This window comes from Rousettus aegyptiacus, unplaced genomic scaffold (genome assembly GCF_014176215.1).
Source record: "Rousettus aegyptiacus isolate mRouAeg1 unplaced genomic scaffold, mRouAeg1.p scaffold_m13_p_17, whole genome shotgun sequence".
Taxonomy (NCBI): domain Eukaryota; kingdom Metazoa; phylum Chordata; class Mammalia; order Chiroptera; family Pteropodidae; genus Rousettus; species Rousettus aegyptiacus.
This window is the reverse complement of record NW_023416292.1, coordinates 4,438,484-4,465,726: the sequence shown is the minus strand read 5'-3', so window position 1 is coordinate 4,465,726 and position 27,243 is coordinate 4,438,484. Positions and strand designations below refer to the sequence as shown.

Below are 27,243 nucleotides of genomic sequence, written 5' to 3'. Positions count from 1 at the left end.
AAGACTCTGGAGAGGCTGAAGACATGATGTAATAGTTAAGGCTACAGAAATAAAAGAAATAATGACCGTCGCCTAACACTGGAGCACTCTCTGAATAGTCATTTTTTTAATCCTGGTATCTTTGTTAAGTTCTCAGCTACATATAAAAATAATAGTATGTTATGTGTTTGTTGGGTCTTTAGTTTTGCAAATCTTACTGTTTACCTGCTTCTGAGTTATGGGCTTTGACAAAAACTCCATCAGCGTTGAGGTGAATCACTCAATAAAGGTGTTCATTTGCCTATCTGTAAAACAGGGTGAATGATCTCAGACACTCCGAGCCTTCTACAAATGGTGGCTTGGTTGTTGTTGAATAAGAAAACTTTCAAAGGTACTTGGAGATCTTTCCAAAGAAAATACAGCTCTGACACCCCCACCTCTCACAATTGTTATTCCTCCAGATATATTGTTAAAGTTCAAAACATTTAGCAATACTCATCACTACTACCTCTCACTTAATTGCAAACTTGGAGAATTTATAAATCATTCTCATGCTATCAGAGACCTTTGACTTACAGAACTGGTAATTGCTCTGTTTCATTTTATCTTTATTGCTATTAACCCTAAAGAAAGTGTGCCAAGTTCCTTATGATAAACAATTTACATAGCTATTATCAAATAGTGGTTCTGGTCAAGGTCACTCATAAGGGGGAAGGCATCCCCAGTAGGGAGGGATGGGTTACAGAACTGCTGTTAACTATTTCCTTTCCAATAATAAACTTTAGAAAGAGCAGAGGGACTTTGTTTTAGCCACTGCATGGTAACAATAGGTGATCATTAAATATTTGTTAAAGAAATTTAGAAAGCTCTAGAATGTTGATGATGCATGATAGTAATGATCCCACTGGTATCATTCGGAAATGCTAATGGAACTTGATATAGGCAGAAGCCACCAGTTAAAAACACAAGTTGGAAATATATACATGATAATTCTAGAATCATTTTAAAGAAGCTAGTTTCAAACACATTTTACATGATAATATTTTGTGTATGTATAATGTATCAAATGTTATCCTATTTGTGTGTGATTTAAAAAACTGTATTTTTAATTTAAAATAACTTTTATTATATTTATTATGAAAGCAATACATATTACATATTTAAGCATAATTTTATTTATCCAGGAGATAAACTTTTCTCCAGAGAAATGTCTCTTGATTTATACTTATAATAAAAATCAATGAGAAAAAAAGTATTCAATGAAATCCACTGTGCCTTAACATAGATATTATCCTTTTACAGAAGACAGATGCTTATATTCTGGAAATTTAATTTATTATTATGGACATTAGACTTGAAAACTCAAGCTACCTAAATTTCTGCCAAAAAACTGACAACACAAAGTACCTTATATTCTGATTAAATACAGCAAACACTAATATGGGAACTTAAAGATACCATACATGGATGAATAAATAACTAAATAAAAACATCTGATCAACAAAAGGCAGTACATATTGATGCAGAAAGAAACTTGCATCACAAGAACAAAATCATTACAGCACAGCATGGTACAAGCAGCCAGATGAAAATCACCTGCGACAGAGCAGTCAGGAGCCTTTCCGAAGGCACCTTTCTGCATATAAAGTAAGCTCCTACTTGCTGGATGCTGAACTGCCTGCAGCCCAGCTCACCACATCTTAGGTAACAGCCACGTATTATCCACAGTATAAAAGAACCATTTGGGAAAAGCTACATTTCATTACTTGTCTTGCTACTCACCCTCTTGCTCAGCAAGTGGGCATCTAAATAAAAGGGGAAAAAATGTAAAAAGCTAAAAATTCACCATTCTTAAAAAAAAATAAATGATTTTGCTTGTAAGATATAATATCCTTTGAAGCTTCCATCCTCCTTCAGGAGGAGTGACATATCAAAATCACAACTACAGAGACCTATTTGTACATCTGACGATCACTGATCTGAGAAATAATTACCTGGCTTATCTTTAAGGGAAACCAAATGACTAACGCACTGAGGGCTTGGTTCCTTCTGCACTCCCGATGTTTTGTATGAGAGACTGGTAGACCACAATAGTGACTAGCTAAGAGGCAGGCATCAGAAGACCAGAGACTTTGAAAGTCACAGCCGTAGCTTTCTTAAGAACCATATCATAATGACAAACCCCACAGAAGGACATGTCTCCCTGCACCTGTCTTGAAACCAAAAGAACTCGCTGGTAGTTGATTCCCAAGGAACTTCCTTTAGCTCTTCATGGGATGTAGACAGCACCCTACTTTTCTCTCCAGCCCGCACTCCCAATCACCAGAGAGAACATCAGCCCTCTTCAGCTATGAGAGGCACACAGCATCAGGTAGAAAACACAGCAACTACAAAAGAGGACTTAGAAGATGGGTACCCAGTTGAGGGAGTCTTACAGTCAGATCCTGTCTTCAGGGGCCTGGAACAAGAAAAACTTCTCTAAACAAAAAAGTTACTACTGACACTGCTCTTCCATCACCACAGAACAGACGTTTTAAGGACTGACTTTCTCAGATATCCTCCATTTACCTGGTGAATGTCTGTTTCTAATGTGACAAAAAGTGAGTACTAACTTATGTAAATTGTACTCTATCCTGCTCACTTGGAATGGATGCAGAGACCAGGCAGGCTTGCTGGAGTTCAGCTCTCTCACTTGAAAAAAAAAAAAAAATCTAAAGAGATGCATCTGCACTTTAGGCAAAGAACAGCCAGCTACGGATAATCACAGGTAGGATGTTAAGTGCCAAAACAGAACAAGATTGGCCAACTTGGGTCAAAGCCGACAAAGAGATCACAAAAATTAACCGGTTCAGTCTGTTAAACGTTTTGAGGCACAAAGTTTTTTAGTGTACTTGATATTCCCATTAAGCATGAAGGAGAGAAATGTAGTGTTTTTCCAGGCCTCATTCTGGTGTCCCCAAATGTCCAATCCCCACTTCAATTTCTGTTCGAGCCTTGGAAGAGCTGACATTCAAGCTTTTCAGGAGATCCCAGTCCCCCGGAGAGGTCTGGCCTCAGCTGCCACATCGTTATGAGAGCAGTGAGAAGGATGCCAGAGAAGGGTGTCTAGGCACAGCCAGGGAGGTCTCTGCCTAGGAACCAGAGAGGAAGAGAAACAAAGCCATTAATTACACTACTGCCAAATGGCAAATAGAGAAAAAGAGAGCAGAATCCCTCCCAACCCTTCTCCTGCTTCCCCACCGCCCACATCCGCTTACAGGTGTGCACACACTGGTGTGCTTGCACACATCCCTTTACTCTTGGGAGTCAGACAAACTCTCATAACGTAGTCACGGGCTTCTTTCCAAAGAAGCCCGGAGAAGCCCGGAGAAACTGACCTCGTGCTACGTCGGACCAGGCATTCCTGTCGGACCTGAACTGCAAGCTACATACCCAAGATCTGAGGCAGAAGCTGTAGGGAGCCGTGTGGTAAAAGGAGAGTATGTAGGCTCCATTAACCAAAACGCCATGCCAAGAAGGTGACACTGCAGTCAGGGGCTACTTGGCTCCTGAGGAGGGACTCTACTATTGTAGTTATCAGTCACCAGAGCAAAAATCAACTTCTTCCCATAAACTGGGATTTAACATTTAAGCCTGTGAAAAATTCTTCCTCCTAGAACAGTATTTCTAACATGTTAAGTGTGCATTTGAATCATTGGGTAGTCATTCCTGTTAAGAAAAGGATTCTGATTCAGTAGGCCTGAGATGGGCCCCAAGAGTCTGCATATCTAATACGCTCAGGGCCCTTATTCAGGTAAAAAGGAATAACCTGAATGGTGACACAATTCCACCTGAACTTCCTGTCCCAGAAAAAGTTAAACACCATTTTACCCCACTGCCTATCTCTTTAGAAATAGGCAGGTCATATTTCAGAAGGAACAGCTCACTAAATTGTAAGAGATCTCCAAAGTTCTTCTTTACAATAAATGAGTTATGTATTGTTAATAGGAGTCATAGTGTGATCAAAGGCAATTTTTTTCTTAATTCTTGTAGAGGTGCCAAAGAGTACACACAACTCCCAGCGAAGTTTCTGTGCCTTCCATAATGTCCTTCCCATCTTCCCCAGAAGGTGGTGAAAGAGAGCCATGCCTAAGTTAAGGACTCTAGTCACACTGTGAAATGGCTGGCTTTGGCTTGTCTGAGGCTCAGAGGCAAAGTTTTGTGGGTGGAGGAACAGGTGGAGAACACAACCCAAAATTCAAAACAAAAAATCCAGAAGCCTTCTGATAGGTTCAAATTACTCGATAATTTTATTTACCCATTCTACACACACACGCAACATGTTTCATATACAGTTATACACCCCTAATGGGAATATAAGTAGCATATTTTGATATCAGTATCACCAGATCAAATCAGAATGCTGCCAAGAACTTATATCCCTTCTTTCAACAGAGCTGTGCCTAGGAAATCAGCAGGATAACTCTGTTATCTGGGTTCCTAATTTAGTCCATTTCCTTTCAACCCAGTAGTGCTCAGCTCACTTCCAACCCCCTCCAAAGGGCACAGTTGGTGATCGGTCCTCTGTTTTTGCTGCAGCAAAACCATCAATCACCATACCAGAATGAGTTGATCTTGTTTCTTCAACACAATAAAAAGATACACACAAGCAATTCAGATACAAAAATATTGAGTAGGTAAATATTGGTCACAGATCCTCAGTGAAAGGCTTAATGGAAAGAATATTTGCCACCCCTTAAAATCAATTTTTGAATGCAAAATTTCCTTTCCATTTTTATTTATTATGAGTAAAAGCCAAATGCATGGCAAATTATAAACAGAAGCATTTCCAATGGAGTGCTACCTTCCATAACAGGGATGCTGAGGACACAGAAGTTTCAGAAATGAATGGTGAAAGTGAAATCCTGCCTAGGAATGGAGGAATGGATGGGATGACTTCAAGTAGAGCAACGATTTCAGGCTCTGAGCAGGCATTTCCTTGGCCGAGTTTATAAAATATCATACAAATGATGTTCGACCTTCGTTTTCTACAAAATGATGGCATTTTTGGCTGCAACTCTAAAAGAAATGTCCATTAAAATTCAGTGTACAAAACTAATCTCCTAAAGAAAACACGTGGAGTATTTACTTCCTTTCATTGCAGGACCTGTATGACAGAGAATTACAATGATATACATACACTTCCAACCGGTACAATCAGGAAACAGACTGTCAGCTGACAGATCCTAGTGCAGTTGGTCATTCAGCATACAGACCCTACTAGAGTCTGTCAGTCAGCATATAGATACCACTAGATAGAGTCTTCTGAACACTAAGAGTCTAAACTAAATTCCTGGACATCCTTCTGATGTCTGAGTCACCTCTATAGGAAGTTGGAGATCAAGCCTGTTAAATCTGAGTCAATCATTATATAATTTTTAACATTCAAATACTTTAGAACACAAAGAAGTCAAAATGCATATTGGAAAACCTGGGTAAATTTATCAAACTTCTTGAAAACAAACACAACATGGCTTCTGGGTAGCAAAGGCAATGGAATGTGCCTAAGACTATATATAACCCAGGTAAGGTTCTCTCAGTTCTGAGATCATTTTTCTCTTGTCCTTTGGCTACCCCAAGCACCCATGAGTTTCTCTGGAACTCAAATCTTCTGCTCACAGAAAAACCATAAGATAGATTTATTTCCAAACAGCTATATCATATTTCTTGAAAATGCCAGTACCTCTGAAGATCAAGTGGGTTGCAAAGAAGAACACCTAGAACCTCACAGGAAACAGTCTAGGAATACAAATACGTTGTATTCCTAATTCTAACTTCTTGGGGGGAAAAAACATACATAAGACCCCTTAGCACAAAGCTTTTGAAAGATGTTCTTTTTCTACTTTCCAATTGAATGTAAAACAATCCCCTTTCAAAACAAACCCAAAACAATACAGATAAGGAACAGCTAAATTCCAATCTGAGAATTAGAAAATAGAAAGAGAAGCTTTAAATTAAATCTGCATTAGCCTCTTTCAAGTCTGTCACTGAATTCCTCATTTGGCTTTAAAGCAAGAAAAAGAAAACAATATATAGTGATTTTCCTTTCCCCATTTTACATCAATAGATTAAATGCTAAACCATTCACCAATTTCTCTCACAACAAAACTGAAAATCACAGCGAAAAGTACTCTGGAGTCCATCCTTTCTTTGTAGGATTTATGATACAGACATAATCATAATAATATGTATATATTACCAACACATTCAAGTAAGAATGGCAGAGGATGACAGAAAAGAAAAGATAGGAAGTAGGACTTCTCTAAAATTTGGAGTACAAGCTCTATTCCATTCTACGTCCATTTGGCTTCTTCCTGCTGAAACTTCTTTGGAGAGACCTTGCTCTATCTGAGACTAATAAGACCACCTCAGGCTCCTCTTCTGGGGGAAGCGAATGAACAGAGGGGAAGAGTGGAGAAATCATTAACATGAACATCCCAGTGACCTGTGGCTAATGCTGGGGTTTGCAATGAGGTGACATAACGCTAGTTCATTAGAGACTTCTTTCTCTAAGAGTATGTACAGTTGAAATCCAAAGTGTTTGGGTCAAAATGTTCCTTCTTCTCATTCATTAGCGCTGACCACACAGCAGGAGGAAAGACTAAATGAATGATCATTTGGGCTAAAGATACCACAAGTCAAAGTTAGATAAGGCAACCTCGTAAAAGTGCCATACGGACCTCCTAGACCATGCCTCATTCTAACATGAAGGTGGGGGGAGGAGGCATTCCCGCCTCGCCACTCTTTTAGTCTCGTGGCCATAGGACAAGAGAAAAGTCAGAAGTAGTCTGTCCTCCACTTCAGTGTCCACACTTACAAACTCAGAGCAGTGCTCTTCTGCAACTGTTCCCTATTATAAATTACATGCCTTGTCTCTAAAGCAACCTTCTTCAGGACAAGCACGTTTTCTTCTATTTCTGTGTGCCCTTCCCCACCCCACCCCACCCTCGCCCAGCCATAAGCCCCACAAACTAAGACACTAAGTATATGTTATGTAAATGGCTAAACAGGAAGAGCACATTACTTTATACCTTGGACACGCTTTCAAGCAGGACCTAGGCAAGCGGCTTCTAGTAACTGGCTGTGTTGTCCTAGTCAAGATATAAGAATAAAACACTTGAGGTCGCCAGTCAGTTGCCTGTGCTGAACACTTTTATCATCTTACTGGTTTTTTGTCAGTGCCTATCTCCAGGGTGCTTAAAATTCCTAGCTATCATTCAAGGATGGTTATTTATGTCACAATTTATTCCACATCATCCTGCAACGTCAACGGTTAAAGATCGAACTAGAACCTAGAATAACCCTCTAAAACACAGCAGCCTGATTTCGATGGGATCACCTCATTTAATACAACGATCTGCTGAACACTTAACTCCAAAGAACTGTCCTTGAAGAACCACAAGGAATTCAGAATTCCTAGGTTGATGTTTTGTCCAAGGAAATACTATCCCGTATTTTTCTACCCAACTTCATTAAATGGATTTTCACCTGGAGTGAGTATGAACTGAAATCATTAGTGAAGCTGTTTTAACACACCATGTCCAGAACTCCAATCCCAGAGATTTTGAGTTACCGTTAAGCCTAAAGGAGATCCGGGCATGGGTACAAGTTTCACAAGTTCTAAAGAGGATTCAAACGAACACTCCCAGTGACAACCACGACAAAAGGTCTTCTGTTATCAAAAACACCGTTGACAAACAGCTAACTTGTTTTTACTGGTTACCTCTAAAGAGAAATTGATAACTTTAGAATGGGGAGCCATCTCTCTCTTTTAAAAATCTCATGAGAACTCCAGACTTGCTTCTCAGAAAAATGCCCACATATTCATACATTTTGCATACAAATTTTGGGGGAGGAGCATGCTATCATGGGCCACCAAGAGGCCAAGAATCCCTGTTCTAAACATTTCCTGTTTAGGCCTATAGATAAAATTAAATTACACAAGTGAGTAGGTAAATAAAAGCAGTAAAGAGCTGGACCCTCACAGAGTCCTAAAGATTCGTCTAGATTTTTTAACTTAAAAAGGAGAGTTTTGAAAATAATAAGCAAGTCTTATGAACTCTACTTTGCCTTTTGACTTCAGCAACTCAGACATCAATGATGACTCCTAAATCCAACACAGTTCTTCTAAACAGCCCTAGAGGTTACTGGCTTGCAATGATTGGCAAAGAAGCTGAGAGCCACTGAAAAAAAGATGTGACCCATCCCATCAAGAGCCGTGCAGGCACTAGGGAACACCTTGCTCTTCTAAATCTCACTCCGCAGCCAGCAAAAGACTTATGCCTGTCTCCTGGAGTGAAAAATGCGAACCAGGATATTCCCCACACACTCAGAGCCAGCTTCCCCCAGGGCATCGAAGCCTTAGGACTGTTTCTCATGAAAAGAGGCAAGAACTCTCACCCTATATCCACTTGCAGGCTCCAGAGCATCTGTGGATGTTCTACAGCCTAGGCTGACCCTTGCAGGACCTGGCTTGAGAGAAAGGGAGAAGGGAAAAGAAAGGCTGCCCCAGTGCAGATCCATTTAGGCCCACCGCAGCGAGCATCAATAGAGCCTTGACTTCTCTCTCGCCAGCCCCCACTTCCCTCCTAGACAGACACCACAATGACAGTGACATGCATCACACTGGACAATCCAAAAGGGAAAAGAGGGAGGGGGAAGAAAGCAGGCAGTTAAGGTCTGTGAGTAAAGCATACCTTGAAGAGACAAAGGCGAAGGAAAAATGGGCTTCTGCATTCCCCTCCACCCTGCCCACCCCCATCCCCACCCCCTCCCCAACAATTTACCAACACAGGGACTTCAAGGAGCTTAGACACCAAATGGATAAAAACCAAGGACAAAAACCAAGTATATCGGGCATGCTTAGCCTCAGTCCCTGCTGTGCTAATCACCCTAGAGGGGTGTATCCCTTCCCTTTTCCATCTTCTCCTGACCACCCCTACTGAGGACCTGATGTAAAACACCCAACTCATCCACTCGCCCCTGGGCAGGGAGATGTTTCACACTGTAGAATAACTAAGGTTGGTCTGGAAACACGCAGCCTCACGCTCTGTGTTAAGATTCATGATGGGGTGTCAGGGGTAGGGGTTTGAAGTTAAATGATTCCTTGGTGATCAGTGACAAGGGCAGGAGGCCAGAACTGGAGGGAGACACACGGTTACACCACCGGAATGCTGACTTGGGTCTTCGGCTGGTCGGCCCCTTCTTGCATGTCCGAGGCACGGAGAGGGCTGAGGGGCTTGAGGGGCCGGCTCCCAACACTGTAATTTCTTGGACGCCTTATTGTATTCGAACTGGACAGAGGTGTAAAGCTGTTCCTTCTCATCCTTACAGGGGTTTGGTTCTTGGGGAAGTTGTTCTGATTGGAAACGGAGGGACACCACACAAATGAAAGCCAAGACAGACGCTCACTCAGAAAGGTTAAAAATGCTTGTAACCATAACAGCTCCCTCCACTCCTGCTCCTCTGCCAGCAGGGTCTCTCATAAGACCTGGGCCATGGCACAGTCCCCTAGTCCCAAGAAGTTAAAGGGTTGTAGAGGGAGAAGCTCCTTGAGCATCACACTCCAAAGTAGGAAAGAGAGACAAAGAAAGGAAGGGGCTTATTTAAGATCAGACTGGTTATCAGGACAGACCTAAGAATGAACCTGCACCTCTTCCCCCCACCTTATAGGCTCTTCTGGATCCTGCTTTCTAGAGGGTGGGAATTTTCACTTCACTTCGGTCAAACACTTTCCATATTTAATCGGATTTCCAGGAGTCAACTTTCAAGGTCAAGAATCATGAAAGGTACTAAACTTAAAAATTAATAATTTCAGCATCTCTTCCATTTGGAAGTAACAAGTTGTATAGGACATGAGTTCTAGATCTGTTTTCCTTTTGTACATAAAAGGAAACCCCAGTGTCTCGATGCCAAAGGTTCATCAAAGACGTGGCAGGAAACCTGCATGTTCATCTGTGGGAAAATACTTACAGCTGGCTTGTCACGGTGCGTGTTCACGGCCTCCACGTTAAGTTTAATGGTTTCCACTTTGCACCCTGGGGAAACAGGAAAGAAGAGAGACCTTCTGGAAAAAAGCTCAAAGAAAAATTCCTTACTTTCAGTTTGTGAAAACATACCATTAAAAAAAGCATAACATACACACATACACACACACACACACACACACACACTTAAAACTGGAAGGCATTGATAGAACAGGCGTGATGAAGCTGATCTCCACAAACTTTAGAGAAAATTCAAAAACCCTGACTTTCAATCCCCACCTCCTGCCCAGCTCCTTAATTCATAGTTACCATAGGCCACAGGAGTAAGTTTGAAGATGGTATGGAGAGGGCACCTCAAGTATGGTAGCTCATCTGAAAGCAGAAAAACCAGGTGAGAGAAGACTCTCAGGATTGTGGGGTAAGGTCAAGCCAGTAGAAGAAGAATCTAAGGAGCTCATGAGTTTTCTTGACCCTGACCCAGAGTTATACAACTCCTCCCCACAATCCCAATTATCAAAATGATCACCAAAGAGGCCACCCAAGCTACTGAGTTGCAAAGGAAGGAAATAAGTCTATTTGAGATCCTTCCATGCAGGCAAAGCATAAATAAGTGTCATAGCCAGGACCCCATGGAAGGGAAGATTGTGGCCCACCTGGGTATACTAAAGGCCAATCTGTAGGCTTCCCAGCAACTCAGGTAGATTGAGAAGGGAAGTGTCAGAGAAGGCAGCAGCACTTCCTTACGGCTATGCCCAGAAACTGTCCTACCCTGAACCCAAAGGATGAAGATGCTTCTAAGTTACCACCGTTTTGTAGCCAAAGTAACAAACCAGGAATGTTCAACCATTTTTTTGAGGCTGCCAAGAGTGTCAGCTTGATGCTGCCCTTGAGCCAAGGAGGACTGAGGCGCTCCAGCAGCAGCCACTCTCCACTGGGGGCTTTTGTACCAGCAGAGTCAATTCAGCAAAATAGTTAGCTCAGTGGCTGCTGGGAGCCCCACACTGCTGCCTCAAAAATGTACTCCAATTTGAGTGGAAGAAGGAGAGGTTGGGTTGCCAGGGATCCTGGTGCCACCCTAAGTCTAGCCCCCTCCCATGAATGTGTGCCCCAGCCTTTCCCTCAATGGCACCTGCACCCTTATCCAAGAAGTAGGCCAGGAGGCAGCGCATGACAGCCTGGTGGGAGATGACGAGGACGTTGCCCTGACGCTCCAGCTCCATGATGACAGGCTCCAGCCGCTGCACCAGGTCCTGATATGACTGTGGGGGGAGGTGGGGCAAGCTGGCAGCCGAGTCAGTGGCTGCATCCAGAGTTAAGAGGCCATTGCTCCTTCCCCAGCTGGCTTTCCTCCTGGAAGTTCAGCGACTTCATGTCGCCTGCTAACTCCCTTAGCCCTAGTATCTCTTAAGAATATTCGGACCTTCCAAGAGCAACATTCAGATTGAGAAAACTACAGGTCAGAAAGAAGAAATCTGAATTCGGCCTGTGCTTAATTTCCTCCAAAGATTAACAAGAGAGTATCGGCCAACGAGGGGCTCCTGAGGGTTTCCTGGACCTCCGCCACTCTGCCTGTTCACCTTTGCCTCACACGTCCCTAGACTGTGAAGCCGCTCAGACCAGGACACTGACTAAAACACCAAAGAAGATAGGAAAATCATTCATAACCCATAGATTTACTTGGTACCCACACCTGCTTGGGTGGGAGTGGGACTGAGGAAACGGAGTGAAAAAAAGGAAGTAAAAAAGACTGCACTGATTCTACCATATACTCAACACAGAGGCTATCTTGTTGCCCTTTTCCCTGGAGTTCTTAACAAATTAAGGAGACATCTGACTGCCTAGGCTTAATTAAACACAGTATGACCCAAAGGCAGGAGGATAAACTAAATGATGCGTTAAGTACCCTTTATAGATCCTCCAAATCACATTCAATCCTTCCCCTAAATTAAAGCTAAACCCCCAGCAAAGGGCTGGACAGTCAGCCCACGTGAGAGGACTCTCACCTCACCACCAGGATACCGATACAGATATTTCTCTTGATCTCGAAGTGCAAACTCCTCTGGGTACCGCTTCTCAATCTCTGCATAGGTCATCTCTTCACACATACCCTGCGAGGAGCCACACTGACTTAAAGACACAGACTGATCCATACGGCCCCACCCAAATAAGGCAACACTGAAGAACACTCATTTTTTACTACATGCCAGGCACTGTGGCAGGTCCTTTCATGTCTTGCAACTGACTGGCCAGGGTGTCTTGGTCTGGCAGGGTGAGTGCCACTGCAGAGAGGAGGCGACTTCCCTAGCATATGCTGGCACGTTCCCCTACTACAGTGGGGAACTTTCAGGTCAAGAAAAGTCAGCAGGATAAAAGGAACAGGAACCAGGGAAAGGGGGTGGGACAAGGAACTGGAGAATTCTTGTAGAAGGCATAAAAGGCTAAAGAGGAAGAAAAAGAAATAAATGCCTACTCTTGTGCTCAAGGACAGAGAAAGCCAAGAAAAAAATTGGAAAGTACTTTTTCCAAAAAGCTGAGCAAATGATGTTAGCAGAAATCGAAGTGAGTTGTTAGCGATTTCTTTTTCCCAGAAGGAACATCTACAAAGGAACCAAATGGAGCCCCACTCTCCCCAGGTGCCAGAGGTCAAAAACTGGTTTGGGTCCCATTGTTGGCACAGGTGCTCATGCAGGCAGGAAGCTCCGACTACAGGTGGAATTGTTCCTCCCCGAAATGGCCACAGATTCAGCTTCCTCCAAGTTTCTATTTGGTGCTTCTAGTTTGTGGACAAAACTGCTCACATCATCACTTCTGGGAGTTCCTGCCCAAATAGGTGACCATACTGGCCATCAAATCTCCCTACTCACAGCATCAATCTCATTGAGAATCTTCCACTGCTCATAGGTCACACCCAGGGATTCAGCAGTCTGGATAGTCCTCTTCAACTGACTCGTCCATACTTTGAGGTCTACTATCTCCTGTTCTTCCAGAAACTTCCTTAGAGCCTGGGCAAACTGGAGTTCAAAAGAAAACATTTAAAAAGAAAACACACATACAACCGCTAACTCAGCCTGTAAAGGCTGATGTGTTTGACCATGGTCAAAACCTGAAAAGCACTACATGTAAAACCCAAAAGGACATCATCGGCTTCTACTGGAGCACCCGGTACTATGCTAAGCACACAAGTTGTGCCCAATAAATATCTGATGGCTGAATGACCACAGAAGAAATGGTTCCAAGTTACCCACACTTCAATAAAGACCTAGAATCAGTGAATAAGAAAACATCTTTAGTACTTGCTTGACCATCTGAAACCATAGCCTAAGCACCAGGGGGATTTAGAAAAAAGTAAGGAGATAAAAGATATGACCTCTGCCATGCCCTCCAACTCTAAGCCCAGGAAATCCAGCATGCTGAGTAACCACTCACCTGTTTTCCCCTCACCGAGAGGCCAGAGTCACCCCCAATCTTCCCCAAGAGATTGAATTCGCTCTCTCCATGCCGGCACAGGTAAATGGTGCGAGGCTGGACATGGATATTCATGAGGTAGTAGACTATCTTGCTCTGGATGTAGTCCTGGACTCTGTTCACTAAAAATCGCTGGCCCACATTTATCACCTTGATGAAAGAAAGATCCCTGAGACAGAGGGGGGAAAAATCCCCTGGGTAAGAAAATCTGAGGATAACCATAGGAGGGGAAAGGATTTCATAGTTACTTGCAGGCTCATAGCAGCTCTTCCTCCACTCCTGTCATGGCCCCACCCACATCCAAGGAGCCAAATGGTACGAGATGAATGAATCCTCAGAACCAAGAGGAAGGAAAATTTCCCAAACTTCTAGTCAGTCAGTTCCATTCCCTTGGTGCCTATACTATGCCAAGTCACGTAACAGGTATGATAAACAGAATTCAGGCTCCCCCTCGGGGGCTAGACTAGATGACCTAAAGGTGTTGCTGACCTTGAAATCTGGTGAGAAGCACAACCCCCGTATGAGGTGGTCGAGACCTAGCCAGAGCATCACCAGTGGTGAGCGGAGAACGGAAGGAGGCAGAACCATAGGCAGAGATCTCTATGCATTCCTGGCATCTGCCTAAATCAAGCCTCTCTCAATGGAATTTTTCTCATTATAAAAATAGTAAGTGCTTATTCCAAAAACATTTCAAATAAAAAGTAGAATAATGCAAATAAAAATCACCCACAACCCTACTACCAGAGATAATATCTGTGAACATGAACACATACATACACACACACTTACTTCTAGAATGTTTTACTAGGTAGGACTTTGGGTTAACTGAAGAATATATAATTATGTCATATCTAGGGTAGTGGTATTAAGGAACACTTGCAAAGAGTAACATTCTGGGCAACCTGGTGAAGGAACAGAAAAACTCAAAAGCAGACCACTGAAGTGGTCAAACAATGAGAGGAATCTCACCTTCCCCCAGGATAACAACACAGATACGCACACTTGTCTTGCCATTTGCTCGGCTGCAGGGCTGCACTCTTACTTGAAGAGAGCTGGTAAGTGCTCTGACTGCACACCTTTTCAAAGACTGCATTCTCACAGGTTTCCGTGTGCACACATCTTCCTTCAACATGGATGTGACATTTTGCTATGGTTCCTATACCTCACATACAACAAGTTAACCAGTACTGTATACCACTTTATGGACAGACAATGTTAAAGTGATGACAGCTAGTATTGATCAGACATTTCTCTAAGCCAGCCATGTTCCTGAAAACTTCACGTTTTATTTATATACATGTTATCTGTTAGATACATTACATGTTAAACATAACAGACAACATATTATATATGCATTACATGGATATACACATGTACATTGTTTTATGTATTATATGTATTACGTATGGAATGCATTACATGTATGTGTAAATATGTAGTGATATAGATATATAACATTCACACACACATACAATAAACTTTTTAAATTGATTAAAAACTGATGGCCTAACTGTAAGGGGGTATCCTATAACACTCTAGTTCAAAACTACTGATCAAGAGTAATGCTTCTCAACCGAGGGTGATTTTACTCCCCGGGGACATTTGACAATATCTGGAAATATTTTTGGTTATCACAGGTTGGCAGTGTTACTGGTATCTAGTAGGCAGAGGCCAGGGATGCTGCTCAACATCCTACAATGCACAAGAAGGTCCCCTACAACACAGAATTATCCAGTTCAAAATGTCAGTAATGCAGAGGTTGAGAAATCTTGCTCCAGAGGATAGAGAGGAAGAATTGATGATAAAAAACACTTTGGTCTTCAAGCATAAGATGCAACCCACATAGAAGCCACAAATCCATATCTTGTTTCTCTGGAGTAATATAAATATTATGGATCTGGACTGTCAGAAGGAAGTTTAGAGACACAGGGAAAAAAGCTCTTTTCTCAAATGAGACCCCTGTCTCAGGTCCTTCAAACCATGGCCTTAAATCTTACTTGTCATAGTCGTCTGGGTCCAGGGGTCGATAGGTAACTTTGTAGCACTCAATTCTCTTTAGGAAGTCCTCCATCACATTTTCCCTGTTCCTTTCAGGGTAGTCAGGGCTTGACACCTTTACCTGCTGGAATCATGGAAGAGCAGAGTCTAGTCAGATGTCTGCCCTCACTAGTCCTCCTGCAAATAGCCACTGCTAAATTAAGAAATGGGAAGTCCACAGCAGCCACCTTTCACTGGAGCACCGACAATCTCCATTCATTGAGCACCACCGCCCCAAGCCCCACCCACCATGCCAGAGTCCTATGACCCTGGCAAACGAGAACGGAAAGACAACTGGGAATCACATGCCTGCCCTTGGCTTTAGGACAGCGTCAGTCATGCAACTGAAGCTGCTCTTGAGTCCCAATCCCTTCATGTACATTTCTGGGAAAAAAGAATGAGCTTCAATTTCTCCCCATGACCATTCAGAATGGGGTGTTTAATGGGATCCATGCCTGATTGGGACCAGATGCCTCTCTCTTACATGATCCCAAGTCCGCATGTTGCTGGGAAAGCAGCACCATGACACCATGCACGGAGGTCTACTCAGCACAGCACAAGCCATTTTAATGGGCGCTGATTTATGCTGTGACCACAAAGGGCACGAGGCGCTCAGCGTACAGAGCACTGAGCTGAATCTTAGACAATGTCTGGGCAGATGATCTTCCTAGAAAGTGCCCCTGACAGTTAATGAAGGTCTGGTCTATTCTAAGAATACGGTTAGGTCTCAGCATCCAGCTAACACCCAGAACTCAGGGCCAGGACTCCTACAGTCTAAGTCTTAGTGCCCATTACCAGCTAATTCTTATGTTATTCATCTAAGTCTCAGTTTCCTCTCCCAAGGGAAGCATGTGGGAGTACAAAAGGGTGCTCTGGCCAATCAAACAGACCTCTCTGTGATGTTAAACAGGTCCATTTCTTTCTTTCCTTACCCAGTTGACAGTTGATTCTCCCCCTCCTCCTTCCCCACCCCGACCCCCGCCACCACCACACATACACAGGGCACAAAGGATATAGAGGTAGTGGTACACAGAAGTGTCACCCACCAGGATGTTGGCAGCTATGACATCAGGATCATCACAGACAGATTCCACAAAGAACACCTGGCCAGGGAGAGAAGCCAGTGATAAATGAGTCAAAAATGGCCAGTCTGTTCATTAAGAGCACATACTCAAACCTGCCCCACCCCAGCTACCACGCACATGCTCCCAGGGGTTTTCTTTCATAAAAGTGACCTTCAAGGCCTCTTCATTGAAAAATAGCTCTTACCACATCCCCAGGGCCTCAGACATACAGGCTAAAGGTCTAAGGAGGAACCTGCAAGAAAACACTCAAGGACTGGGAGTATGCCCCAACACGAAAGAATCAAGACATCCAACCCTGTCCTCATTCACCAGAGTCAAACAGATCCACATGTCCCTCCTAAATGCCCACCTCCACTCATCCCTTTCCCTCCAGCATCCTACCTTGAAGGAATTCTCCTCTGCAAAGTTCAAAATCATGTCCCTCCTCTCCCTAGTGGTATTGGTGGCATCAAACACCTGGAAAGAGAGCCACACGTAGATGAGCAGAAAGTGAGAAACGGAATCCCACCATGGTGGACCCAACTTGGGCTGTGGAGCCTTGAAAGGGTGGAGACCAAGACAGGGGAGAGGTGTGTGAGGCTTACCGCAATTTGCCCGCTCTCCTCAGTGAGATACGCCTTAACATCTTTCAGCGCCACCACAGCACACTGTCTGCCATGAGAGCAGAGGATATCAGCAAGAGGAGCGGGGTGAGCCCAAGCTCAGGCATAGCCGGAGACACAAACAGCTGGGCTACTGTAGGAATCACCTGCCTTCCTGCTTCATTTTCCCACTGGTCAAAAATTTTCCCTAACTAGACATTTCAACTTCCCCACTGAGCTATTTATGCCCTCCTACGTCTTTCCCCTTCTCCCACACCATTTATACATCTTTTCTCTTTGTAGACTTAACCTACAAGCATATATGCATCTCTCTGAGCCTTGTTCACCTACCCACCGAAGCCTAAAGTGACCTGTCTAGCAAATAACTTCCACTTAAAATCCCCACAGGATATTTGCTGAAAGGAAAACCAAACCCTGTCACGTTCACTTCTGTAATGGCTGAGAAAGAGCTAGCCCCGAGGTCAGGCTTACGAAGACTCACTTGCGGATCTTCATGGCCTCCTCGTTGTCGTGCCGGAAGAAGTCATAGGACTTATAAGACTTGACTGCTTCACGTCGGTACACCCCGAGATTAAACACTGCGGAAGAAAGCAACACCCTTCAGCAATGAAACAATACAGTGGCCCTATCAAAGGGGACTTCCTGGTCTAATGTCAGAGTGGCCAAGGGATGAAAAAAAGCACCAAAGTATGTTGAGAACACCACCAGATTAAGAGTTAAGTGTGGCTCAAGTTCAGACTTAAAAGACCTTGGGCAAGTCTTATGATGTCTGAGTTTCAAATTCCTGAGCCACTTTGGCTACTTCACAGAGGTACGGCTAGGAGTAGACAACATAATTTATATTTAAGGGCTCTGAAAATGTAAAACCCTATACCATCAAAGGCATTCTCCCAAACTAGACCAATGCACCCAGGACAGGAGGAAACGAGTCTGCAAAGAGGGAATAAATTCAGTAAATCATGAAGCAACCACTATTTCTGCCAGGAGTACCCTGTAACCTTGATGCCAGGAAGAATAAATCCCCCAGAGGAACTGATCATTTCCCTTCCCCCAAAAATGAATGACCTGCACCTACCTTTGGTGGGCACCCCAATCCAGTTGAGGTAGCGTGTGAGTTTCTTGGACACATAGGTTTTGCCCCGGGCTGGCAAGCCAATCATAACGATGAGAGTAGGAGAGTTAGTCATGTAGGATGCCCACGCTAGAGGAAATGAAACGGAATAGAACTAAATAACTAGGGGCCAAGTAAAGTTCATGCATTGGGCTAAGAACTTCGTAGTCATGATCTCACTTAATCCTCATAAACCTGTGAGGCAAGGGTCCAGGAAGCCTGGGAAAGCAAACTGAGGGGAAATCAGGTGAACACTCCCTAAAGAGAGTTAGAGGGTCATGCAGAATTCCAGAAAGTCCCCACATAGCCAAGGTCTTCACAGAGGTACCCAAGGTACAAAGAGGGAGGAAAGTGGCAAGGATTAGAAGACAATAGCCATCCCTAAAATGAGACTGTCTAGTAACACGAGAATGATACAGCTGTGAGGGAAGGTTTTGCGCCTGGAGACTCTACCAGTAGGCTCCTATAATAGGCCCAAGAGAGTGTCTAGCTGAGGATCTCACCTAGCCCTTCGGAGCCACTGGCAAGAATTAGCTTGCCCACCATGAAAAGGGCCTGGCTTCAGGTTCCTTTGCACTCAGGACATGAGCTTAAGCCAGAATCTCTAAAGTACAGTGAGATTTAGACTGTGGAAGAGCCTACCTGACACAGGTTCTGCCTAGATCTCAGGAAGTTTCAGTAAAACTTAGCCCACAAGGGCATCATGACCTGCCTCAATGGCCCACATGAATGCGAGACAGTTTAGAAGCAGGCACAGTCATTGGTCTACCCTTCCTTACAAGACTTATTTCAGAAATTCATTTACAGAGATAGGTCTCACTAGAGTGAGACAAACTAGATGCTCAGAGTCAGGTAACTTCTCTACAGACACACTTGAATCATGGGAACAGCTGATACTAGAGTTCAAATCTAGTGCTTCCTGGGCAGTTTTTCTCCATAAAAAGAGCCCAGTTCTTCAACAGCTTGCTCACTGGGACTGGCGGTGGGAGAGGGCCCCACACTGCTGCCAGCCACTTTCCTGGGGCCAAGGCATAAATGAGGTCATCTGGGAGGCTAGGGCTCTGCTGGCTCCTCTGAGGGCAGGCTCTGCATAGGCACGGAAGAGGGAGAGAAACACTTTCCACTTCCCAGCACTGCTTTCCAGAGGGTGCACACAAGGTGTTGCTGCTGCTGTACCCTGGGACAAGGTGCCCTATGAGGTTAAGAAACAATTCAGTACGGTTGGGGTACTTGCATGGGAAAGTCATCCTTCATCTTTTGGGATGGAAATGTGAAAAGATCTCAGTGGAGAAGTGGGCAGAAGGACCTGGGTAGAGAATAGACTTCGGAAGGAAGAGTTTCCTAGGGGTGTTTGGCAAGAAGAATTCAGAAGCCAGGGTGGCCAAGTGGTGAGGGAGGCAATAGACGCAGGGTCGGAGGGCTTGGCTTTAGTCCTTTATCCACTATGCACATGGAAAATTCCCAGGGCTGGGCAGAAGCCCCTCCCAAGGTTGGTCACGAGCAACAGAAATGATTTTCATCTCTGTTCAAATCTGGGGCACAATGGTAAGTGAACTCACCCTGCAGCCTCGGCCAGCATTAATCCCTGACCTCTGATGGGGCTCAGCCTGACAGAGACCCCTGACAGGGATCTGCCTGGGATCAGCTGCTTCAGGTTTCAGTAGTCAAATCCTCCTGAGTCTTCACTTTCTCCAGCTAACTGCAGCACTCTTCAATTTCCCATGATGTGGCTCATTACCTGCACTTTTGGCCTGCTTTGTCCACACCTTCCAGCCCATTAGGCACTTCCTCAAAGGTCCTGTTCCCCTCCCTAATGCTGAAAATGAACTGACACTTGAGAGTTGCTCTGAAGCCAACAAGGGAACCAGCTGCTCCATGTTTACTAAACTGGACAGAGAGGGCTCAGAGCAAAAGAAAATACAGGTCACTAAGTTCTCCCTACCGTGCCCCTCAGCACCACATCTCCTGCCTGTGCCCATGACACCCACACACACCTTCCGCAACCAGGGCTTCTCATTTTCCGGAGTACAAAACTAAACCACACTTCCTATCTCAAACTGCCACGTTGGCAGAACTAGGAACAAATTGTCCTGCTTGTTAAAAAACAAAACCTCCACCACCTCCACCTTAATTTCAATAGTAGATACTTCATGCTGATTAATTTCAGAGACAATGTAACATACCCCTTGACAAATAACAGAAAACTATTTCCATCCTGAAATTCTCTTCTACTTTCCTTACATTGCTTACTTTCTCAATCTTGAACTTTTCCCTTAACTTGCTCAGGGGAAATGAGGGCTTGACAACTTCCCTCCTAGAGACAGAAAAACTCAAGCCCAGAGAAATGAAGAGCTTGGCTCACCGTCCCACAATAGAAAGTCAAGGTCAGTGCTCTGACAAAACACCTGGTTGCATGACTGCTCATTCAGTGCCAGCCACCAGCTCTCAGCAGCAGCACCTGACAAAGGGAGCCATGTGGTAAGCATGACTATGCTTTCCAATTCAATTCTGAAGGGTGCTCTAGAACAGTGGTCCCTCACCTTTTTGGCACCAGGGACCAGTACTCCTATGGGAAGCTAATGCCCAATGATCTGAAGTGGTGCTGAGGTGGTAATGTTAGCGCTGGGGAGTGGCTGCAAATACAGGTGAAACTTCGCTAGCTCTTTCACAGCTCACCTCCTGCTGTGTGGCCAGGTGCCTAACAGACTAGTTCTGGTCAGCTCCCCAGGGGTTAGGGACTCTTGCTCTAGAAGACCAGTGGTTCCCTGCCTTTTCATGTCCTAGGTTTTCTTCCATTATTTGTTCTAAATAGGCCTAACATTTCTGAAATACGCTGCTCATTAAAGTGTTTCATTAGTAAGATCTACTTTTTATTCATCAGAAGTCATAAAACTGCCAATTATGTCCTGCTGTTTGACCGATAGGCATAAAATATCCAAGTTCTGCAGCCAAACACCAAGAAAGTTAATGTTTTCATTAATCAGTGCAGCTATAGTTAATAATGCCCAATTTTCATCAAGCATTTTGAAATATTAAAACAGCTTTGATTGTAGAACTTTGTACATTTGTAATGCTGATCAACATTTTAAATGTGTCTACCTTTTCTTCTATTTCCGTAGAAAAGCTCCCAGCATAAACATGTAAAGGTATATGTGCAAGGATGCTCACTGAAGCCTGTTTGTGATGGTAGAAAATTGGAAACAACATAAATGTCCATCAGGGGAGAACGACAGATATATATAATGCAATACTGTGCAGAATGAGGTAAATCTGGATTTATTGGCATGAAAAAAAGTCCATAATATAGTAAGTCTAAAAAAAGAGGGGGTGGCAGCAGAACCAAATATGTACAGTATGAACCTATTTTCATTAGTAGGATACACCAGAATAAGGTATCAGAAAGAATTAAACTTAATAGGGACAGAAGAAATTGTGAGAAATGTTTTACTTTTCATTTTCTTTCTGTATTGCTTGAACATGTATTGTTTTTGTTATTAGGGAAATGTACACATAGGAACTTGTTTGTTCCAGACCTACTTAAAATATTAAAGAACAAAGAAAGAAAAGCATGAAGACCTCACCTCCCACACATTCCTGCTTTCACAGAGCCCTGACACCAAGAGTCATCTGGGTACCTTAAAGACACCTCGGCCATCGCTACTCCCCTTCATCCCCACCCCTGGAGCAGCCCAAGTTTCAGCAATGTTCCTTTGGAGATATGGGCTCCCTAAAGTCATTCTTCAGTCCTCCAGCTCAGTCACTTCAGAGTCAAGTCAGCCAGCACAGGTGTAATTGGCAACTAGGGGATAACAGTTGAGCTATTAATAAGTAAATGCTGGGTATGAGCATTAAGCGGCCAGGGAGTCTCTTCCAAGATACAGGCAAATAAGAGAGAAAAAGGAAATGAACTAGCACATATTCTCATAAATGTATTTCTCCTTTGACTGTTGCTGCAACAGTTTCACAGTCCAATCGGAAAGGGTAAAAGAGAACATGATAAACGAAAGATAGTGGCTTTAGGACAACCCAGGTGCTTCCAGTGGGGGAGAAGAGGGTGCAGCTGGGAAAAGAGAAATCAGAGTCCAATGCAGGACTTAAGAGTCAAGAGAACATGATAAAGACCTGGACCTACAGCTTCCTTGACTAATCAAAAGCCCTCAAGGCAGAAAAACCGCAGAAGAGTCAGCAAGGCAAGTAGGAGAGTCCTTTGGAGAAGAAAACGGAGTAAGGACTGACACTAGGCATGATGCTGGGCCAGAGGCTCCCACAAATATCAACCCCCCACATGCAAATCAAGTGCACCTCTCTTTAAGATGTGCATCCTGTACGTCAAAATCTGGATTACAATATTGTCGAACAAGAGGAGAAAACATTCTTTACTGAAAATATAATTCTTCACAAGATTCTTTTAAACGGTGAGCTCCAAGCACAGCATTTAGAGTACAATTTAGTTTTTACATAATGTTTTAGAAATAAAGACAACATGCAAATATCATCACCAGTGAAAATAATACACCCAGCTATGTGCCCAATACTCTTCTAAGTGCTTTCCTATATTTATTTATTCATTTAATTCTCATATCACTCTGAGGGGAGATACTATTAGTATCCACATTTTACAAAGGAGTAAACTGAAGCAGGGAGAGGATAAGCAACTTATTCAAAGGCACACAGCTAGGAAGTAGTAAAACCAGGATTCGAACCCAGGCAGCCTAACTTCAGAGGCCGCACTCAAAATTCATGCTATTCTAGTTATTTCCCATGGGGTATTGCCCTTGGTACCTAGCTTCCTATCCTGGCAGAGAAAAGGGACCCTAATGGTAGAGGTATGCCAACCCCAGTATCACATCCAAACAAGCTGCCTCTGCTACAACCCAAACCTCAGCAAGCCTCATTTGTACTAGATGAAAAGAGATTATCATCATTAATCATGAGACTGACAAGGGCATAACATCAAGGTCAAGACCTTGGAGAAAGCTTTGACATGAGATAATTCCAGGCCTCATGACATTTGTCTGTTTTCACCTGCTGATTACGTATATATAACCATGGAAGTGAAAAGAATTGGCTGATAGGTTCCAAAAGAAACATGCAATTTGGAAGCAGCGATAAGGGTTAACATTCCTTCAGGTTCTCCCAAAACATCTGGGGCCCAGTTGCCCAGGACCTTTTAGACTGGGCTATACAGTCTTGCAGCCTATAATGATGCTTAAGAATGCAGATGCTCCATCTCTCTGAAAACCCACCTGCCATCTCTGTCTAAAGCAGGGGTCCCCAACCCTCCAGGGCCATGGACCTTTACCAGTCTATGGTCTGTTAGGAACCGGGCCGCCCAGCAGGAGGTAAACAGTAGGCTAGCAAGTGAGCAAAGCTTCATCTGTACTCGCAGCTGCTAGCATCACCACCTCAGCTACACCTCAGATTATCAAGCACTAGAATCTCATAGAAGCACCAGTCCCTGGTGGCAACAAGGTTGGTTGGGGACACTGATCTAAAGGACTGACATGCAAATGCTCCTGTGAAACCTGTTCCCAGAGGAATGAACCTGTAGGAAAAATGGTTCAGTTACAAAGTTCAAAGGTTAAATTTGTGAGGAAGTAAGGTGCCCGAGACACAGTGAAAAGTCAAATGTCAGGGCTGATTCCACTGAGGTCTGTAGAAATGAGCTACTGGCTTCTACCTGCAATTTCTACAATGAGCAGCACCCTCACAAAACTTAGCCTAAGAGACTAAGGGAAAGTGTTAACAGAATCAGCTGTAAGTAATTCCTGCATCTTGCCACTCTGCCTTACTCACTGTGTGTACAATAATGCTTGTCTTAACTTTTAATATCAATCAAGTGTAGAGATACCCCCAGGAGACAGAGATTCAGTTAAAGAAAGCAATAAGAAAATGCTAGGCTACACCAGGAGTCCGGCTCCAAGGGCAGACATTTCACTGAGTCTACTTACTTCGGACAGGAAAGTCCCCTTGCAGACTTTTAATTCCCATGTCAAAGAATTATTTCTCACTCCCACCAAGCAGCAAAGTCTAGGATTACAACTGTATCCCCAAGATAAAATCCTGGGAGACAGCAGCCCTTCATTTTTGCCAGAACTTACAACATTTCTTCTCTGATATGCGGAGATTTGAGGCTTTGGTTGCATAGCTACTGTTGCTCTGTTCTGCAGAAGATACATTATTCAGAGACATGGCAACTCTTCAGGAGATGTCTGGAAAGGACAAAAGGAATCAGGAGACATCTCAAAATACTCAGTGAAGAAGATCAGTGCAATATAAGTGAAATACCTTGGGCCAAGAGTCAAGACCAGCCCTCTTTCTCTCAGTTAATAGCTACATGTCCTAGGATGTTATGAACCCCCAGCCCTCTGTTTCCTTATCTGTAAATAGGGCACTGGAACCTTGCATTTATAATGCTGACTTAGGAATTACATTCACATAAATTCTCTCCAATTCTTCCAATAATTCTGTAATAAAGCAGATTTTGCTACCATTATTCTCTCCATTTTACAGACTGAAAAATTGAGGTCAATCAAATTAAATGCCATATCCAAGTTCCTTCCTGACCCCAAAATCTAGTTTAAGAATCTGGGGAGACAAGTAGCAGCAATTGGGGATGGGGTGTGTGGCCAACAGATCAAGTTCATTATCATAAGTAAATGGCAGTCAAATAGAGGATTCAGTCATGAAAAAATGAGAGAAGTGGGAAAAATCTCAAGGAGATGAAAAACTGTAACTGGATCCTGAGACACCCCTAGCACATCACCTCTGACGTTCTTATTCTCAAGCCCTTGCTCTGCACCTCTCCCCGGGACGAAGCCTATAGAAGCAACACGGGGGCACAAAGAAATGGTAAATGACTTCTCCCAGGTCACCTGACTCGAATTAGGATGGGAGAGCCCCAAGTTCACCCCCTCCCCAACCCAGACAAGGGACTCGTGAGGTAGGAAGGTCCTATTGCTTCAGGACCTTGAACTGTTCTTCCACCGACCACAGACAGATATCCTCCAACCCAAACACCAGCTGCGGCTCCCGGGCCCTGAACGTCTGGCTCTCCCGGCAATCGTGGGGGCCAGCACTTCATCGAAACAGCAAGGCACCGTTGTCCCGCACCTCATCCAGATGCCCACAGCCCACTTCCTCCCACACTCCCAGGCTCTTCCAGGCGCTGTACAGCTGTCGCTCACCCTGTGATCCCTAAGATCCCTCTCGGCAGTGGCCCCGGCACTTCCCCTGTAACGCTGCACCAAGGAGCCGCCCGCACACCAGTCACCCGCATATCCAGTGCCGCAGCCTAGCTCCGCCCACCCTCACTTTGGTCCTCACCTGGAGAGAATCAGCCACCAATCCAGCGCCCGCAGGCTCCAGAAGGCGGAGCTCAAATCGGAATCGCTGACGCTGGCTCCTGAAGGAGATGGAACCAGGAAGGAGAAAGATGACAAGTTCCCAAGTTTCCCAGCACTATGGAGGTTGGTTGCATCGTTGCTTGGCAACTAATAGGGCGGGGCGGGGTTTATTAAAGCATTACTTTTTCATACTCTCGCGAGAGTAGACTAAATTCACGTTGAGTGGGTGTGACTTTTTGGAGATGCAAAAGCGCCTGAGGTTAACCCTTTCCTGCCTGAATCCCAGCTCGACCTCGTTCGAGCCATGGTTTGGAACGTAAGCTTTATAAGGTGCTTTTTAGAGGATGCTACCACAGTACTTGAGCTGATTGATTACCTTAGGGTGTTTGCATATCCTTCGCATAGATTAGACACTGTAATCTAAGAAACCCAACCATTCTCACCGCTAAACCACGAGCTTCCCAAGACCCAACCACATACCCAGTGGACTTCTAACCACCTTCTTTATTCTCCCTCCTCCCTCCCACACTATGCCAACTGTTATGATCATCTTGAAGAACCAGAGGAAACGGCTCCAGCAGGAAAATGGGTTATAAAAGGTGTGAAAATATTCAGAGTTTCCATATAACTTATGGAAGAAGCAGAGGCTTTTACAGTGGAGGTGAGTTTGCACATTTCAGGCGAACTTTTCGCAGTTACCCCCACGACCGTTTGATGCTTGATTCTGTTAATAAACTCCCTCTATGCTGGTTAGGGTTTGCTGCTGTACCAGAATAGAAAATAACAAACAAACAAACAAACAAACAATGAGTATCAATTTCTTGGAACCACTCCTTGGTTCTAGGGATATGGGTTTGAAAATGTCACATAATCTAGCATTATCACGTTGCTATGAAGTTCAATGGTTATGTGTCCTTTACACCTCACCCTCTCTTTCGATTACACTGACTACGGGTTATAATGAAGGCAAGAATGAAATCATCTTCATATTTGTATACTAAGCCTGAAACGGAATGTGAATGACACAGATTAGTCCCCTTCATTCCTTCTCCTTATACACTGCCACCCCCTGTATGTAGCAATTGCCCAAGACCCAGATGCTGACCTCATACTGCGCTTTCTGATGTGGCAAATTAACGTTTTCAAGTTACAGTCTCCTGGAGGTGGAATGGTCAGTTGTCCCTTAACCTCAGTGAGTCAATGTTTGCTACAACGATGAATCTAGTCACAAGTATCTGGTTGTTTTTAACAGGTCCTTTGACTCACTGACCATTCTTGGCATTCGTTTGCATTCTGAACGATGATTCTGTTTCTTCCGGTGTAATTTGGTAGCGCCAATTTAATAACTAAAGACCTCAGTAAGTGCAAGATTACATTCCAATGTACTGGATTCAGGAACTTCTTACCCGCCCTCTTTCCTTAAGCATATATGCTCCCGACGTGGAAGGTACCTCATTCGCTCTGCAGGTAGCAAGACTTTTTGTGCTTTAGGAATACTGATAAATCTTCATCCTTTGGCTTCTAAAGAGTGGGGGGCGAAAATTAGTCGCCACTTTAAGAGAGTTCTTAAAGTGTTTAAGACCGAGGCTGCAC

The 27,243-nt window shown here is 44.0% G+C and overlaps 1 protein-coding gene across 6 annotated transcripts; it reads right to left on the bottom strand.

The window, feature by feature from the left end:
- Positions 1–1,131: 1,131 nt before the first annotated feature.
- Positions 1,132–27,234, bottom strand: PFKFB2 (6-phosphofructo-2-kinase/fructose-2,6-biphosphatase 2). 6 transcript variants are annotated; one of them, XM_036234455.1, is made up of 16 exons: positions 27,057–27,234; positions 25,631–25,709; positions 24,406–24,516; positions 18,269–18,394; positions 17,675–17,771; positions 17,176–17,242; positions 16,973–17,047; positions 16,553–16,609; positions 15,467–15,591; positions 13,431–13,638; positions 12,869–13,015; positions 12,008–12,112; positions 11,134–11,263; positions 10,314–10,376; positions 9,991–10,055; positions 4,246–9,376 (listed from the first exon to the last, which is right to left on the bottom strand). In XM_036234455.1, exons 3-16 carry the CDS (start codon positions 24,494–24,496, stop codon positions 9,176–9,178), a joined length of 1,557 nt encoding a protein of 518 aa, XP_036090348.1. In that variant the 5' UTR covers positions 24,497–24,516; positions 25,631–25,709; positions 27,057–27,234; the 3' UTR covers positions 4,246–9,175. The 6 variants fall into 6 exon arrangements, with proteins under 6 accessions (XP_015984733.1, XP_015984735.1, XP_036090348.1 ...); XM_016129247.2 differs by lacking the exons at positions 4,246–9,376; positions 27,057–27,234 and adding an exon at positions 1,132–3,106 and having other exon boundaries at positions 25,631–25,791; XM_016129249.2 differs by lacking the exons at positions 4,246–9,376; positions 27,057–27,234 and adding an exon at positions 1,132–3,110 and having other exon boundaries at positions 25,631–25,789.
- Between the last annotated feature and the right edge of the window lie 9 nt (positions 27,235–27,243).

Coding starts and splice junctions, on each gene's coding strand:
- PFKFB2 (XM_036234455.1), bottom strand. CDS start 24,496: ATGTCTCTGAATAATGTATCTTCTGCAGAACAGAGCAACAGTAGCTAT. Junction 17,243..17,674: donor GAGGCCATGAAGATCCGCAA/GTGAGTCTTCGT, acceptor CTCTCATGGCAG/ACAGTGTGCTGTGGTGGCGC. Junction 13,016..13,430: donor TCTCGGTGAGGGGAAAACAG/GTGAGTGGTTAC, acceptor TTTGAACTCCAG/TTTGCCCAGGCTCTAAGGAA.